The 17,894-nt window shown below is 43.3% G+C and overlaps 2 protein-coding genes across 7 annotated transcripts in view; one reads left to right on the forward strand and one right to left on the reverse strand.

The window, feature by feature from the left end:
* CCNE1 (cyclin E1) lies at positions 1 to 14,337 on the reverse strand. Of its 2 annotated transcripts, none has more exons than XM_077309778.1 (12): positions 14,317 to 14,337; positions 11,601 to 11,652; positions 10,380 to 10,470; positions 10,183 to 10,251; positions 6,525 to 6,670; positions 6,297 to 6,432; positions 5,493 to 5,639; positions 3,557 to 3,652; positions 2,589 to 2,723; positions 2,393 to 2,504; positions 2,133 to 2,290; positions 1 to 946 (listed from the first exon to the last, which is right to left on the reverse strand). In XM_077309778.1, the coding sequence occupies exons 2-12, from the start codon at positions 11,612 to 11,614 to the stop codon at positions 824 to 826; spliced, it is 1,227 nt and encodes a 408-aa protein (XP_077165893.1). In that variant the 5' UTR covers positions 11,615 to 11,652; positions 14,317 to 14,337; the 3' UTR covers positions 1 to 823. The 2 variants fall into 2 exon arrangements, with proteins under 2 accessions (XP_077165893.1, XP_077165892.1); XM_077309777.1 differs by lacking the exon at positions 14,317 to 14,337 and adding an exon at positions 12,395 to 12,574.
* LOC143823435 (uncharacterized protein F13E9.13, mitochondrial-like) overlaps positions 12,546 to 17,894 on the forward strand; it is a 24,475-nt gene continuing 19,126 nt past the window's right edge. For 2 of the 5 annotated variants that reach the window (XM_077309779.1, XM_077309781.1), the window contains exons 1-3: positions 12,546 to 12,678; positions 15,758 to 15,833; positions 16,643 to 16,725. In XM_077309779.1, the coding sequence (XP_077165894.1) occupies positions 15,761 to 15,833; positions 16,643 to 16,725 (156 nt within the window). In that variant the 5' untranslated portion in view covers positions 12,546 to 12,678; positions 15,758 to 15,760. Of the gene's footprint in view, positions 12,679 to 15,754; positions 15,834 to 16,642; positions 16,726 to 17,894 lie in introns of all 5 variants that reach the window. The other 3 variants (XM_077309780.1, XM_077309782.1, XM_077309783.1) reach the window with 3 other exon arrangements.

Here is a 17,894-nt window from a genome sequence, read left to right on the forward strand (position 1 = left end):
TGCAACCGAATCAGAGCTTTATTTCCCAAGCTTTTGAAAGCTGACTACAACAGGCAGCAACAGGGTTAATTTGCAGAGCATTCCAGAACCTACAGAAACACCATTTTTGGAAAGGCAACAAAATGTGAGAGTTTGGACCAGGTGTAACTATGTAGAAGAACCCACCATGTCCCACTACCAGGTTCCACTGCTGGAAACTGGCAACGCCCAAGGCAGTTGATAAAAATAAGAATATCTGCAATGCAAGTTGTTCTTCTGTTAGCTGTTCCTGAACAAACAAAGCTGTTGCATCTTCTAACCTTGAAGTTCTTAAAAAGCATGGAACACGGAACACTTGCATTAAACCCCGCAGATAGCATTTTATTTAAAAATCAACACATCATAATTTACACAAAGGTTTCCTTTAAAAAGTACCAACCTGTAAACTAAAGGCCTGAAGAGATGCTTGCTCTCCACAGCTAGCTCAAGCAAAAGCATCTCATGTTCAGAGCTCCAAAAGCAGCAGAGGGCAGAGCCCTTCTCTTCTCAACCCATCAAGTCTCACCTTCCTTAGCAGCAATTCAAGCAAATGCCTGTTTTTTGGGGGGGTGGTTGGTGAACTTGATCCATTCATTTCCAAAAAGTGTTCAATAAAAATAGTTTGCATAATGCAATTTTCTTCCATCGTTAAAAAAGAAATTTAAAAGTTTCCCTTTTTTTTTTAGGAATTCATAACGCTTTTCAGTCATTGGCAGCATCTCCTGGCAAAGGAGAACCAAGAATTGGCACAAAAAAGACAGGCGCTTCAGGCAAAAAGGTCCTTAAGTCTGGACATCATGCATGGTCACATTTGCTGAGATGTTAAAGACAGTTTTTTACTGCTCTGCGGTGGGGTGAGGACCCCACTAGGTACAGGTGATATCCGGTTTTTCTCAGCCACCGTGACCCGTTTCGCTTCAGCTTTATCCTAGAGGGGAGAAATTGCCAAGAGGGAATATTTGACAGCACAGACACACTTGACTCAACTGCACAGAATCCTAATGTTTTCTCCTGGTTCAAGAGAAACCCTTTAAAGAAATCCCAGAACACAAGATACACAAAAGCTATATCCAAGGAGAAACACATGTGCACACATATGCACTATAGTGCACAACCTATGTGTGTATATTTGGTACATGTCATTTGAAATACATGAATCTGAAACCAATCCTTTTCATTTGTGCTTCTATGCGATGAAGAGGGCCAAACACACATTTCAGGGATGTGCATCCAAATATACACTTTCCACCTTCTCTTCTATCTTGCCTTTCACTGTGCTAGGCCACTAGTTCACCTCATTTGCTACTAGACTGCATACTCTGATTGGCAAAGGCAACAGCTCTCCAAAATCTACAAAGGTACTTCCCAGTACCTGCAGAGTGGAGTTTAGACTTGAAAATGGTCATTAGACAATCCCAGCGTGGTTCAAAGAACACAAACCAAATCAGAAATCAATCATTAGTTTATCCTGTCTATTTATATATTTTTTCTCTCCCCCTTCCTCTAATGCAGGGGCAAACAAACAGGCTCTCCAAATGTCCATGGACTACCATGAGTCCCTACCTGCTTGCAGAGGCTCATGGTAATGGTGGCCCATTTATAATTTGATATACATGAATCTCCCCCTCCTTTGTTTTATCCATACAATGGACTTCTGCGGTAGATCAGAATGAATAAGACTTCAGGGCAGAAGTCTTATTCATTCATATTTATTATTTTAGATTAGACGTTTCCAGTTCTGGTTTGACATTAACCACCGAACACATGAAACTGCCCTATACTGAATCGGTCATTCAGTCAGTATTGTCTAATCAGACTGGTAGCGGCTGTCCAGGGACTCCGGCTGAGGTCTATCACAACACTGGAGAACTGGGCCTTTTAGCTGGAGGTGCCAGTGATTGAACATGGGACATTCAGCATACCAAACGGAGGCCTTGCCAGTGAGCCAATGCCTCTCCCCATAGTGGCTCTTTGGTGGCTTTTTCTAGCAGCTCTGGAAGGTATGTACTGTTTCAAGAAAAATGTACACACAACGATTTGCTTGCACTTGCTTTCAAGGTCTACAAGAACAAGGTCACTTTAGTCTCTGGCAGGCTGCACAGCATGAGGCTTACCAACAAATCAAAGGTGTCTATGTGCGTTTGTATGTTGTGCAAATCTTCTTCAGGAACGCCTCTGAAATGTTTGAGTGCTGAGCTTCCCACCTCCCTGATGGCCAGTGCAAAAGGAACCATCCACTTTACACAATCTTCTATGTCACACAATTCATAACCTAGGATATTAAGAAAGGAAACCTCATTTGTAGAGTCATGACTCAATTCTGCCAATGTATTAGCGTTAACAAATTAAAAAAAACACACACATGGAAACTTACCTGAAACTTTCTGCATCAGCTCACAGGAAGAAAAGTGATACAAGGCAGAAGCAGCCAGAATGCCGTATGTATACTCTAAACAGCCAATGTCTAGCACACAAAGATCCAAAAGCTACAAAAGAAGGAGGAAAAGTTGACAGAAAGCAATTCTTCAACATTTCCTGTTACCTTAAGAAGAGAACCCACTTTTTCTCACCTCTGATATTTGTACAAATATTTGTTGGGGATATCGTGGTAGCAGCACTTCACAAATGTCATTTAGGTAGGCAACTTGCATGTATATGTTTAACCAGGATACAACCGTCAGGGGACTCAAATTCCAATTAAGTGCCTAGAAAAAGAGAACACCCTTTAGGAATCGTCCTATTATTTAAAAGACTTTCATCCCCCAACCCTGAACCAAAGAGTTTTCATGGCTTACAGAATAAAAGCATCAATATTTTTATCTTAAAGCCATTTATCCTAAAGCCATTGGTCCCTGCTGTTTTCTGTCAACACACAGCATGGTCAAGAACAATCAACGGTGTTGGAACTGTGAGCTTTCATACAAAAATCACAAGGCCTGTTGCAGCAACCTCTCATCTCATGCGACTTTTACAGTGGTGTTAAACAACAAAGCATTGCAGCTGGCCATCCCACAGCCTATCTGTGCATTTATATGCATGTCTTTGAGAAACATTCATTCTCCTAAGCCCAATTAGGAGCAGAACTTGGGAAAGTGGAATTGTTTGCACAAAACTTAACATCCAGCACCCATTGGAAGAAGAGTTGGTTCTTATATGCCGCTTTTTTGCTCAGTGGAAGCCTATTTCCAAGCTTGGAACAGCTCACCCCCTCCCCTTTCTCTTCTTCATATCACCCCTTTTCTTCCTCATTATGGCAGATGGTGGTTGGCCAGCTAGTTGGCGGGCAAAGAATCTCTCTCCTCGCCCTTCCCTAATGCTTGGGATGCGGAGGCATGCCTGGACATCAGTAGGAAATGTAGTCTCAGGGTGAAGGTTAGATAAATGGAAGATGTAGTCAATGCCATGTAAGCACTTGCATGCTTTCAACATGGGATCTGAGTGGCTTGGAGGTTGCCACTTTTAAGAACAGAAAAACACCTTTCATACGGTTACTTCTTTTCTGGTACTTGCAAAAAGCCTTATAAAGAACCAAGCTTACCTTCATCACAAGCAGCTCCATGCTAAGGATTTCATCTTCTGTACAAGCTCCATCTGTAACATATGCAAACTGATGCAGCTTTGGGGGATAGATTTCCTGAAATATGAAGACGACACCAAGACGTTGTCAGTGGCATTCCAAAACCAGTCATGGCAAAGCCAGACAGTTTCAGACACAATGACAACTCGGCACAGTCTACATTTGGGGTGACAAGACTATTTTGATCGCTCTGAGCTGGGGAAACCTCCCCATGTGTCAATCAGTACAAGCGTCGCACAGTGGCAGCTTCACACATTGGAGACAGAGATCAGACACTGAGGATCATGCCCCCTTGTGTCAAGCACTGCTAAAAAGGCAAGCAACAGTGCGCATTGCTGAAATTTGTGTGTGATAACACATCTTCTTGCAGTTTCCAAGCCTGTATTTGTTCGTTTCTCCTACGTTCACAGTTGCGACAACCTTTATACTGCTGACTAAGCCTCTCCAGTCTCATCCAGCTGGAACAGCATTTAGCTGACCCTTCTTCTTTCATTGGACACAGGACTTACAAGATTTGTTGTCAGTTCAGTGCTAGAAGCAGCTGTAACAACACCTGTTTCTAAGCTATTAACAAAAGTAACAGGACAAAAATACTAGGAGGGGTACTGCAAGCCTTACTTCAGTATATGCTGCATATAGTAAGCATGTTGTATTAAATACTCTGATACATTAATTAAAAACTAGAAATTCCCATTTCAACATACGATGTACAGAAATCATTCCTCCCTATACACAAATGTGTCAATATTAATCCAACATCTCCCAGTATGGCAGCTCTAATAGGGGACTTCTTTTGATTCAGTGAAGGGGGTCAAATCCATGAGAAGTAGCCCAGCATCTTGCACTAGTTTCTTTGACTGCAGCAACTGAACTAATATTTGTTTTGGCTGTACAACCCGCTGGTGCAAGGGAGAGGAAGGGTCCCTTTTGAACCCTTAAAGGCTATGCCAGGGATTGCTGAATTCATGTGGGCAGAAAAAGCCATGCAGAACAGGGGCTGTAGTAGGTGGAACAACTGGCAAACGTTGCTCTTTAATCCTTCTGTGCATGTGCAAAAAGCTAAGTGGATCCAAGCTACTGTTTTTTCTCCATGTTTCCAGACAGACTGATGATTTCAAGACTATGAATGTGTATACATGCATGTGTAATCCCTGTACACACACAAAGCAAAAAAGTTCAAGAAAACAGAAAAGCAGGGTAATTTTTAGACATCTAAATAAAGCTTTAGCATGAAATTATGAATTTGCCTGGAAGGAAATTTAATGACTTACCAGCCATCCAATTGGACTGTATGGCCCCTTCCAAATCTATTCTTCTAAATGTGGCTCATTCAAAAAGGCCTCAATGAAGTTAGAATTGAAAAATCTTACTATGATATTCAAGGATTATAAGCTGATTTTATCTTCCTTATGATGATAGGAAAAGACCTGATGCCTAGGAGTGTCACTTAACATTTAGATTCTGCTCCCCAACACTGTGTGGCTATATAGCTCAGTAGTTTAGCACTTGGATTAGGGTGGGCAAAAATCTAAAAAGTTAGAAGAGTTGGTTCTTATATAAGGGGACTTTTTTCCTTTCCCCCCCAAGTCAAGCAGATCCCCAGACCTCTAGGGCTCCCCAAAATGGGGCAAAATAGCAGTTTTTGGACCATTTGAGGTCTAGATAGGGCAATCTATGGGTGAATTAACTCCCTTTGTGAAATACATTCACAATCTCCTAGAGTTTCTCTATTTTGTCTCCTTATAAATTACAGAAGCCCATTAAGAAAGCCACTTTGTGTAGTAACACTGACAACTGGTAAATGAAATAGAAAAGATCTGCTTCAATTCCAAACTCCTGTCCATCATATTTAAACAAAATGGGACCTACAAAGAAGATATCATTAAAGTCATGTCACCTCAAGCTTTGCAGCTATAAATAAAGAAGAAATCCCAATAAGTTGCAGAAGTGTCTTTACAACATTGTGTTGTGTCGCCATGAACCGATCAAAGAAGTCTTGTGCCAAGTAAAATGTCTCTCTGTGGAGTTTGTAGACCTCACAGACCTGCAGACAGAAAGAACAGCGTTATTCTGCCTCTGCATCAATCCCTGATTGTTTACATTTCACAAGATCACCTCCTCAGAAGACAAACGATAACCTGTATTCATCCAGCTGACAATGTAGCTAAATTTCACCATCCTAATGGATATTTGTATTCTTTGCTGTACAAAAAGGCATTCTTCAATAGCTTGGGGCAGTGGTCCCCAACCTTTTTATCACCGGGGACCACTCAATGCCTTTTACTGAGGCCCGGTGTGGGGGGGGGGTAGTTTACTCCTCTACTCTCAACCACTGCCCTAACACTCTCTGATCACTATGGTAATGTTTAAACATCCCTTCAAAATAAGATACAGACACGCCACAACAATGAACATAAGGAACATTTTATTTTCATGGAAATTTTAACTCATGACAATGACAAATCAATGGGAACCCTGAACTTGTTTCTCTGCAACGAGATAGTCCCATCTGGGAGTGATGGGAGACAATGACACCCAAAGTGTGTTGTAAAGGACCGGGGGGGATGAAGTAAAGGACTGGGGGGGGGGGAGAAGGCGTCCTTTGGGGCCCACCTCCAATTAGTTGAAGGACCACATGTAGTCCGCGGCCCACAGGTTGGGGATCGCTAGCTTGGGGAATGAGCAAATATGAGCAACTCACCTCCATTAACCAGTCAAGGAGAATTACCCGCATTTTAGGTTGCAAGAGAGGGTGCCTTTGCATATATTGTTTGTCCCTCACATATGCCTGTTCTTTGCAGATCATGTTTTTCCACACTTCATCTCTATTTGCCCAGCTAAAGGGGGGGAAAGGAAGATACATTAAATCTGGCTTCAACAGAGACCACCAACACACTAGACTATGAAATGAAAGGGGAAAAAATGTTACCCCAATGCAGGCAATGGTGACGCTCTAGCTGAAACCAGCCTTTGATGCATGAAGGAGGAGAAGTTTGGACTTGCCAGCTCATCATCTTTGTCTGGTGTCGGGATCAACATATGGGGATGTTCATGGGCCTCAAACTGGGAGGATGGCTATTGAAGGAAAAAAGAGGAAGAATATTAAGGACACTGATGCTTAACTATAGGATCAATTTACCTTTCACACTGCTTTCTACAGAGCTATGGTTGTCAAGTGAAGAAACAAGCGGTCACAAACACAAACACACACAATTTCTACACCAACAATTCCTGTTTCTAAAAAGAACAACTTGCTCTTCCTGAGTAAAGATGCCAAGCTCTCTGCTTCAGAACCCATCTGTTTATTGCCCACCTGATGGTGGCATCCTTGATGGCAGAAACTAAATTGTTTATTGTTGCTGTTACATGTAAAGCGCTCTGAGCATTGGGGGGGGGGGGGCGGTATATAAATATAATAAATAAGTAAGAAATAAATAAGAAAGAATGAGATTGAGACTTCAGATAGGGAGGGAACAGATGGAACTCCAAAATATTCCGCTTTCTCGAGAGTTCCTCTGTAAGACCGTTTACACACTGGAGGTTTCATGCCAGGCTGCAGGCTGGAGTTTTAGTTGTGGCAGGTTGCCCCTACTCTTCCTGAACCCACATGGAGGAGCATTTGGCCAGGTGCGCCTCATCCGCCCTCGATTTGTGCTCCCGCATGGGAGGTGGGCCAGTAAAGTTCCCAAAATGAATATACCCAAAAAGAGAAACAATGTGGGCTTCCTTAAACAAATACAAAACAAAAAACATGTTGCTACTTAGTTCATCCTGTGGAGAAGAACTACTTAGCTCCTAAAGTTAGAGCTCTATCTGCATTATGGAAAGGTAGACTCTAGAAAATAACTGCAGCAAAAGGTTGATTATCCAACACTCATGGGGAATAGGATAGATGGTTAATCCAAGGTGTTGGATACTAAAAGTTATTGCTCTGCCCTACCTTCTCCTGAAAAATCTACAGCCTGTTGCTGACACCATGGCTATAGCTCCTATACCTGGGTGGACCCTTCCCCATGACTTCCCCCTATAGAGCAGGCAGAAGAGTGGCCCAGCTTGTCCAGAGTTCATCCCCCTACAGGCTTGGCTCCTGACAACTCAAGATAGCCAGAGTGGGAACGACTGACTCAAAGATGAAGTCAACTGGCAAGGAGAGAAGAAAAAAAAAACAGCAAAAGGTGCAGGGGCTGCCAGGAGAAAAATGTGAAGACTTGGATACAGAGAAAAATAAGGTGCTCCCCACCAACCCTTGCAGGTTCACCACCACACAACCAGGCTGGCAGTACATAATTGGGCCAGGTTTTCCAGATGGGGAAGGAAAACTGTAGACATGGGGGAGGCATGACAAAGACAGGCTGACTGGCAGGTCTGATGGGAGGCAGAAAAAGGAAACTTTCAGGGAAAGGAAGAGAAAATAGTGGGGCGGGAGAATGAGATGCCTCCTGCAAATCTTTGCAGGTCCCCCACTTGTCTATTCTACTACACAAATTGCATTTTACAACTTGAATATGAACAGAGCTACATAGAGAAACACTGTAAGAATTTTAGTTGCACCATAACTGTCTCGTCAGAGAGGCACTTGCAGAAACACTCTGTTTCCACCAGCTGGGTGCTATAACCAGCCTTTTCATCACATAAAAGAGTAACTGCCTCACAATTAAAAGCTTCAGCCTTATGCTACACTGAAGCCACTAACAAAGAGTATGCACGGGGTATGTGAAGTTGAGATTTAGCTATCTGCCCAATGTACAGAGAAGCACAGCCATTAGATAATCTCCTCAGTGGAAGAGCTTTGGTTGTCTGTAGTCTTTTTTTCCTTTACACATGAATGTTGGTTCATAGTATTTTTGCACCTTGTACTTTTTCTAGGCATGCTGCTGCTAAAATGGGACCTCTTTCTTGTTAATGGCCAATAGCTATTTGTACTAGAAAGTAGCTTACACAATATTATGCTATGGATTAAAAGCTTCTATAGAGCTATCAAAATTTTGGCAATATTAACTTACATACTAACTAGCATAATAGATCATGGCACTACCACTGTCTCTGTATAACAACAGATGCTGCGGTATTGGCTTCAATTCTGAATATGTGCTATAGAGCTAATGTATTTTATATAACAGCTTTAAAATAAATGGGTATTGGGAACTTAACCATGTGCCTGAGCTTATACACGATAGATGTCCTTCTGATGACTACTGGAAAATTGTCCCAAAAATGTCAGACAATAGTGGTCGACTTGAGACTAAATAACACCTTAGAAACAGCAGTTTTGGTCTGAGGGCCATCTATCTTCTTCTCTTCCTTGACACTCACACACCACTTTGTTGTTTGTCATAAACCTAATCTGACTGTCTTACACTGTGCAATCTACCTTGAGTTTCAGAAAGCCAAACTATGAAGGAAATAATAAACAGCAGTAACCTTAAAACCTGTTGCCATGTAGTATTTTGATAAGCAACTGGCAACCTGATTCTCTGTCTAGGGCAGGGATTCAATTGGTATGTTTGCAAAATACATATTTTTCCAGTCACACATTATCCTTCTGTATGACTACACTCAACATATTTTATTAGCAAATGTAAAAATGTAACATATGAAGAACCATGACACAAGACAGGTGGAGGAAGGAAAATATCAGAGCAAAAGCTAGGTGGCCTTGAGAAATGTGTTTTATGTGAGGGGACAAGTAGGAAAGAAATGTTTTCTCCATGGGTTGTGGTTGCTTATGAAGTAAAAAGTGCACAGGTTGACTAACAATTGAAACATGAATTCATAGCATAAAGAATCCATAAAGGGAGCCCATCTGCTATGGCAAACGTCACAGCCAGAACTGAGAACACACATGAAGCTCCCTTATACTGAATCAGGCCCTTGATCCATGAAGGTCAGTACTGTCTACTCAGATTGGCAGCAGTTCCCCAAAGTCTCTGGCAGACATCTTCCACTTCCCCTACTACCAGTTCCTTTTAACTGGAGATGCCAGGGACTGATCCTGGGACGTTCTGCATGTCAAAAGAGGCTCTTCCACTGAGCCTCAGCTCCTCCTCTGACCTAGTATATTTTGGATTAGCCCCTGCATTAACAAACAGAATTCTATTTCCTGATCACTGACTTAAACTAGTGTCTGAAGCACAGTTGCATGAATTCTTCATAACATCAGTCATGCTTCAGCTTTGTTTACAAAAAGTTCTACCAAACTAATTTTAACCCTCCAAAAAATCATGTTTCATACAGCCCCATGTATTTGTGCATGGTTAAGAAATGTACAGGGAGTCTTGAACAAATTTGAGATACTTTTGTTTTCTATTTTTATAGAGGCTTATTGTGGTTCCGGACAAGAACAAGAAGCCACAGTTACTTAAAGGAACTGTGGTAGTTGCCAAGATTTCATTTGAACCTCCTGGTTTAGCAAAAAGAGAGGGTGACTTGACTGAGACCATCCGGTAACTACATGGTGGGGGCAATGTTTTGAACAGTGGGCTCCTAGATAGCAGCAAAAAGTTTTAACTACTAAATTGCATCAGCTAGGACTCCAAGCAACATTATTATTAGATTATTAGGTACCGACAAAATGTTAAAGGCAATACCTGGCTTTCATTCTGTTTCTTCTTCGACATTTCCACCGTAGATATCTCTTCATCTGGATCATGTAAAAACTGCATTAAAAAAAGAGAATCAACACAAGGCTAAAACCTGCAGCAAATTAAACAAAGGCAGCAGCTCCAGATTTACACCCCTCTCAACTGCTTCCATGCTAACACAGACCCTAAAACTCTGCACTTACAATTGCAACATCAGCTTTTCTTTTGCGAGTTCGGGTGGCCGAGTCAGCACCCCCTTCATCTTCGGTGGGAGTTTTCTTGTCCTTGAGGTCACTGTTGAAGAGATAAAAATCCCAAGGGTCTACCACTTAGAAACGTATGTATTCATACTCCTTGTTAATTTGTTCAGAACTAGTGTAATCTCCCGATGCAAATTACCACCTTTGCTCTTCAATTTAAGGAGGAAAAAATGATGTAGGAAGGAAACATATTTCCATCCGAATTGCTAGTAACTGGAGCACAAGCCAGAAAACTAGTGGGGGGGCCTACTGCAGTAAAGGTAGGCAACCCATCAAGTGTTAATAGCACTGTACTCCGCACTCAATTCAAACCAGTGGTTAGAAAAATTAAAAGTACTAACAGTTTGGGACCTATAGGATCAGCTCTATCCATATCAATTTGCACAAATCCTAAGATCTCCCATAGAAATCTTCCTGAAGGAGCCCAGCCATTCAGAAGCAGAACAGCTAGGAATTTCTTGAAAGGCCTCCCCCTTTCCCACAACTGTGGAGCTCTTTCCCACAGAAGGCATATTTAGTATCATCACTATAGGTTTTCTGGCTTCCTTGGTAAACTTACTCATTGAGGGCTTTGTTTTCAAGATGCCATGAACTGTCCTGACTTGGAAAAGCAGCCCAGAATGCACTGCAACAGGGATCCCCAACCTTTTTGAGCCTGTGGGTATGTTTGGAATTCTGGCACATGGTGGTGGCTCAACTATAAAATGGCTGCTGCAGAAGGCAGAGCCAAGACAGTAAGGTTGTGCATAACTCTTGATATAACAAGATTTTGGGCAGAATCTCTGTTTAACTGTATGGCTTGTTAAATGAAACTATCGTTTAAAAATAATTTCTTGCATACACACTATGTTAAGGACATACGTTGAGCTCGCTAAGGACTCCTCATCTTGCCAGTATCTGTCCTCATTTTGCAAACATCTAACCTGGGAAAAATCCTACCTGGACTTTTCCACTTTCTAAAAAAAAGTTATCAGCAGGCACTAAAAGGATGATTTGGGGATTGTTTTGATACACACAGGATGATTAAATAACATCAGTCCACATTAAGCACACTTGAAAGCATGGCCTCCTTAGATGTTCCTTTGAGATTTGCCAAAAGGAGCCTCAGAGGCCTATAGGCTCCTTCTGCAAGAGGCCTTGATAAGGGAGAGATATGAAACTTACCTCTTGCAAGGCATGGCAGCCTGGAGAGGTCAGAATGAGGCAGGCCCAGACCCTGGAAGAGAAAGAAAAGTTGCAAGGGTAAACGATAAATGCTTACATAGCTAAGGAAACCAAATAGGAAGGAAGAATATTCATCATTCCTATGAAAAGAAGAGCCAAATTTAGGAATGGCCAAGACTTGATAAGGCTAGAAACTGAGGAAAGCATTGGTATGCATAAGGAGAAAGAAGAAAATGCCCACACAGACTACAGGCCTAAATAAATAAGCCTTATACAAGAAAACGAAAGTGCATGGAGGTAGAACGTGAACACACATTATAAAAGATATATAGAGATCTATCTATAAATAACACAAACTTTTCATACATTTTTGTAAAAAGCACAACCCCATATTTATAGGGGTTTTTAAGCATAAACTGAGCCCCCAAAGAGTGAAACAAGCCACACAATCCTCCCTATCACACATTTCAACTCTTACCCCCCCTCAAGAACACCACAAGGCCACCCCCAACCCAATTACAAAGAACCCCTGCTGAGCCCCCCATCCCACCCCCTCAAGGACCCCAAACGGGGCTGACCCCGCAAACTCCCCAACAAGCACCCACACGCTACTAGGACTAAAACCAAATATGTGTATGTGGGAGGGGGGACACACATCTGTGCCCCCCTCCCTTGGGAAACACGAGCCTCCCCCCCCCCCAATCCTTATCAATGGGGGATAAACCCCCCCTCAACACACACAGGAAAGAAAGTCCAGGGGGCAGGAGAAGAGAAGCCCCCCGCTCGACCCTCACCCTCTGGCGAGGCCCTTCCCCGAGGTGAGGCGAGGCGGGCCGGCGCGCGAGTGTGGCTGCGGCGTCGGCGGGCGGGCGGGACTCCGGAAGGCGGGCTCGCCGCCTGGCCTGGGCGCCTCCTCAGAGCGGAGCAGAGCGGGTCCCGGGCCCAGCCAGGCCGGCCCTCTTTTTTTGGCGGGCCCGCCGACGCCTCCCGCCGCGCCATTTAAGCCTCCCGCCGGGCAGCCCCCCGCCCCCCCGTCACGCCGGCCCCCGCGACCCCCGCCGCCCAGGTGATCGCCCAGGTGAGCCCAGCGCCGCCCGCCCGCCCCAGCCCAGGCCGCCCGAGGGGAGGGGGGCGCTGCGGAGGGACGAGGGGCGGGGCCCGGGCGGGGCCTGGGGAGGAGACGCCGCTGAGCGGGAAGAAACGGCCGGCCTCGCGCCGACCCGCCCCCTCAGGCCTGGCGAGGGGAGTCCTGGCAGGGGGCGTTCCCTGAGGAAGGTTCTGGCTGGGGTAGTCAAACTGGCTCTCCACAGGGCCATGGACTACAATTCCCAGGAGCCCCTGGGGCTGGCCTCCCTGTCAGCCTCATTGGCTTTCCCAGTCAAATCTGGGGCCGTCCCCCTTCGCGAAGCAAAGTTTCAGTATTGGGGGAGGAGAGGAGGAATCAGCTGGTGGGCCCCGAGGTTGGCGACTGGCCTGTAGGAAAAGGCGTTTCCAGCCCCCAGGTGGGCCAGCAAGAAAAAAAAGAAAGAAAGTGGTATATAGGTGGAAAATAAATTTGTTTACTGTTAACTTTCCATGAGATTTCTTGTATCATTCCATAAACGTGTTCAGAAAGCAAAAAAGTAAAGATTCTTCTTCCAACTTATTATATGGCAACTTGCAGGGGAAGGGGGGGGATGGACTCTGGTATTATACCCCACAGAGCTTCCTCCCCATGTTCCACCCCCTCGAATCTCCAGGGATTTCCAAACATGAAGCTGGCAACCCTTTGTGTACATTAAACTACTTTTAGAGGGATAGAATTATTATGTTTTCCAGCTCAGTTGTCCACCCTGGATGCTGGTCTTGAGAGGGAGCACTACAGAAGGTGTCTCTTGAGAAGGGCATGCTAGCTAGAGGACCCATAATTCACCATATGGGGTGTGGAAGGGGTCTTCTGAGGGTGGCTTTGGATGTGCCATAGAACGGGGGTAGTCAACCTGTGGTCCTCCAGATGTCCATGGACTACAATTCCCATGAGCCCCTGCCAGCGAATGCTGGCAGGGGCTCATGGGAATTGTAGTCCATGGACATCTGGAGGACCACAGGTTGACTACCCCTGCCATAGAAGATTTGACAGAGAGCCCTTCAATGGGGGAAAATATCCTCTGGAGGGAAGGAATGTTAGGACTTTGTGGGGGGCGGACAAAGAACAGACAGGGGCTTCCAGAATTGCCAACTGGCCCGGAGAGAAAAATCTCCTGTCTCTTTAACAGTAGTTTAATTGGATGTTATTGACCAGGTGATGTTATTTATCTCCAGAAACTGACAAGCTTCAGGTGCCCATTCTTTTCATTCAGCCTCTGTTAAAGGATACTTCTCTCCAGGCCTGATGTCCCTTGGGGGGGGGGGCAGTTTTAGAAAAAAAAAAGGACTAATCTGACATGGGGTCAGACAGATTCAATAGGATGTAACAACAGCAACAAAAACCTGTGGGGAGTTTCATTGAGCATGATACCAGCTGCAAAGAAAAAAAAGTAGAATTATAGTCCAATCTTAAGGTTGCTTTCCTGGTAGCAGTCCTCACTAAGTAAACAAGCAAGATTCTGAGTAGATCTAATTAGGGTGGCAATTAACTGTCTTGTTTCAGCAATACAATAACAGAGCAGCTTCAAAGACACCAAGGAGGAAATACAAGAACATTGTTTAAAATGTCATTTTTATCCTATATACTCACTTTTCCATACAGCACAACTGTGGGATAAAAATGATCCACCATCAGAGTATTTACTGACCCTGTTAAGTTTGATGGAGATGCAGATTGTGGCATTGCAGAAGATTCAAAGGAGATTTTATCCCTCCATTAGTTTGGCCACACTAATCAATAGGATTAGATTCTAAGTGACAAACACTTACGAACAAGTGTGACTTTTAACTGAATAATACACAGCTGCCTGTGGCAAGGATTTTTGCTAAAGAGGTAGCCTTTTAGAGAATTTCTAGAAAAAAAATATTCAAGGGACAAATGGATGATCTGAATAAATACAATTTGATTGTGGATATTGAATGAAAGTCGGTGGTATATAAATCCAGAGTTGCGGCTGGGCAAGCAGCTTGGCCGGGAAGGGGGGGGGGGGTACCATCCACACAACAGCATTGCGGGGTAGATCAAGATAGACTGTTCGTCTGCCTGGAGCAGCAGAAAAGAGCGAGATCAGCATGGTGGGACAAGAGGCAGAACTGAACTGAGAAACCCCAGGGAAAAAAACAATTTAGATACCATCATCAACAATGGATCTTCACGCCATTGGTCAGTTTCGGTTTAATTTCTTGCATAAGAACACTTGCATAATTTTATGGCTGGGGGTCACCACAACATGAGGAACTGTATTAAATGATTGCGGCATTAGGAAGGTTGAGAACCACTGACGTATATAATATTTTCCTTGTCTCATGCCCCTAAGGTTTGCTATTTCTCCTTAGGCCACCAGAGGGCTTAAAAAAAAAAAAAGAAACAGTAATTGCTAGATCTATTGCCATGATCTGTTGGTTCCTCCAAACTGCCTGCTTTCATTTTTTTAAAGGTCTCTTGCCCTTTTTGTTGAGAAGCTATAAGGGGAAATAGCTAGAGACTGTATATCTGTTCAGTGGAAAAGGTTAGATAATTCCTTTTTTCTTAAATCAAAATTCAGAAGTTCTAATAGATTATGTCAATGAATTATTACAAACTCAGGAGCCATGGTGGCAGCAGGGAGGGGATGAGACAAGGAATATCAGGGGGCAGGCATCGTGTGGATACTTTGTGACAATTGCAGCTTCCTCTGCATTCAAAACAGGGATGATGAGAGCTACATGGAGAATCATTGTGTGGAAACAGCCTAAAAGAAAAAGTAAAAAGGCAGTTCCAATTAGAACTGGAAGTTTTGTGATGAATGGATGGAAGGTAAAGTTAAAGGAAAATTTCCTTCTTAGTCTATATGCATGGAAAGCATTGAGTAAAACTAGCATTTTGTACAAAGAACAGAATGGGTTTTTTTGTGTGTGTCTTCTCTGCTCTGAAATACATAGTTGATAAAAACCTCACACTGATAACTAGTGTTTAAAAGCAAACAGGGAAAAAAAATGTTCCCATTCACCTGAAATCTTCTTTTTCTCTCCCTCTTGCTCCTTCCCAGTAGATCATGAAGTTTTTGCAACTTTTTGGACGATTGAAATCAGTTGTCATTGGCATGATCCATGTGAAAGCGCTGCCAGGTAAATAGCTTCTTTTTTTAAAGAAATCACGAGACCCCCTGGCATGTACTAAAGAGTTGCAGGATGAGTTTGCGTATAAAGATAAAATGGCTATGATTTCAGACATATAAACCTAGTACTGACCAGTGTGTTTCACTTCAAAGAAGTTACTTAGGACTCAGTTGCCAAGATTGTTATAATGTCTAGTCTACAAGAATAAAATTTTGCAGTGGAATGCTTTGAGTTGGATACAACTGACTTTTCCATTAGTGGGAAAGAAAGGAAAGCCTCCCCTTTGACCATCCAGAAGCCTTTTCCAGAGATCATTTAATTTGTAGGGGTATGTTATGAGGTGATTCTAGAAGGGGTAGCAAGCACTATGCAAAGCTTGTTTGAAGAAGAGTTGGTTCTTACATGCCACTTTTCTCTACCAGAGACTCAAAGCGGTTTACAATCTCCTTCCCTTTCTTCTCCCCACAACAGATACCGTGTGAGGTGGGTGAGGCTGAGAGAGCCCTGATATTACTGTTTGGCCATGTGATCAGGAATCTGGCTTGCTACTGGTCTCTGGTGACTCCAAATGCTACTGTAGAGATGTAGATATATTTATTTATACCCAAAGCAGCTTACAGTGTTGTCTTTTCCTTTCCTCCACTTTTTCCTCAAAGCAAAGCCTCAAGGCACACACAGAGAGAAAACAGCCATAGGTAACCTAGTTGCCTTCCTTGGCAGTGCTGATTTGAAACTTGCTCTCCCAACATCCTAGTCCAGAAATCTGACCACTGCATCGTGCACTATGTTGGCTCACGGTGACATTTAAATTTTTTCAGGAACACCCAGGAATACTTTGCCAGTGGCTCAGATCACCGAAGAAGCCTGTCGGGAGGCTGAAGTTTACAGGGCTGCAGGAGTTGTAAGCAGTTGCTCACTCACGTGTATTCTTCTGTCATCTGTTTGCAACTTCTGATATTTTATGTACAAAATATATACAGTTAAAATCAATATCTGATTTAAACAGCAGACACTAAGGTCAGATCCCAGTAAATACCATGCATTAAAAGGTTAAAAATATTAGCTTTCTGATGGGGTAAGTTTGGCTCGAATTTTCCTTGCAGCCAGTTCAAACAATGACACATTACCACTGATCAAAGGATCAGTATCCGATAACAGAAAGGCCAATTTATCTGTATTAGAGTAAAAAAAAAATTGTCCCAATAGAAATCTAGATATGAATTTAGTCCTTAGCTCCAAATATAGAGGACAATGGAAAACATAATGAGAAAGTCCTTCAACAGCAGGGTCCCCACAAATGCATTAGTGAGGGGCTAAAGGTACACAGGAGTAACAACCACAAAATAAAGCCGGTGGTTTGAAAACGCAAATGGGTAAAAGCCATTTGAAGGTTTTGTGATGAGGCCGTAACTAAATAATCAGATCTGAATGGAACTTTTTAAAGTAGCTCAAGCAAGAGGGAAAAGTTAGATTATGTAATGGTGTACCTATCAAATGAGGCATCCTTTTTAAAGACCCAGTCCTGAAATCTGGGTCCTTCTGATTGAGCTCTCAATAAACCATCTGGGATGGAGTAACATGCCCTGATTTTGTTATAGCAAGGGAGTTGAAAATGCTGGGCTCAATGGGAAATCCATTTTTCTCATAGTGTCTTCTCAGCACAGTTGAGTGCTCAGTTTTGCAAGGGGGTACAAACTGCAACCCTCCAGATGTCCATGGACTACAATTCCCATGAGCCCCTGCCAGCATTTACTGGCTCATGGGAATTGTAGTCCATGGACATCTGGAGGGCCGCAGTTTGACTACCCCTGGATTTGAGGATTCAAAAGAGATGTGTAGAAAACATCCTACCTCTCTGGCAGAGCCTGTGCTTTTACGTGCATAAGTCTCTGCATTCAGTCCTTGGCTTCTCCGACTTAAAAGATTCCAGCAGGAAATACTCTTCTTTGTCTGAGACGACATGGTCCTGACAGAATAAGTAGAAAAAGCCAGTGATCTAACCGTGAAAGATAGCAACTTTGTATGTTTATAAAGAACACGCTATGTTTGTTTGTGGTGCATTGTGGGGCG

This window comes from Paroedura picta, chromosome 14 (assembly GCF_049243985.1).
Source record: "Paroedura picta isolate Pp20150507F chromosome 14, Ppicta_v3.0, whole genome shotgun sequence".
NCBI classification, from domain to species: Eukaryota; Metazoa; Chordata; class Lepidosauria; order Squamata; family Gekkonidae; genus Paroedura; species Paroedura picta.

Excerpts from the sequence above, each read along its gene's own strand:
- CCNE1 (XM_077309778.1), bottom strand. Across the intron at positions 2,291-2,392 it reads GCTGATGCAGAAAGTTTCAG|GTTATGAATTGTGTGACATA; the intron begins GTAAGTTTCCAT and ends TTAATATCCTAG. Across the intron at positions 947-2,132 it reads TAGACACCTTTGATTTGTTG|GATAAAGCTGAAGCGAAACG; the intron begins GTAAGCCTCATG and ends TCTCCCCTCTAG.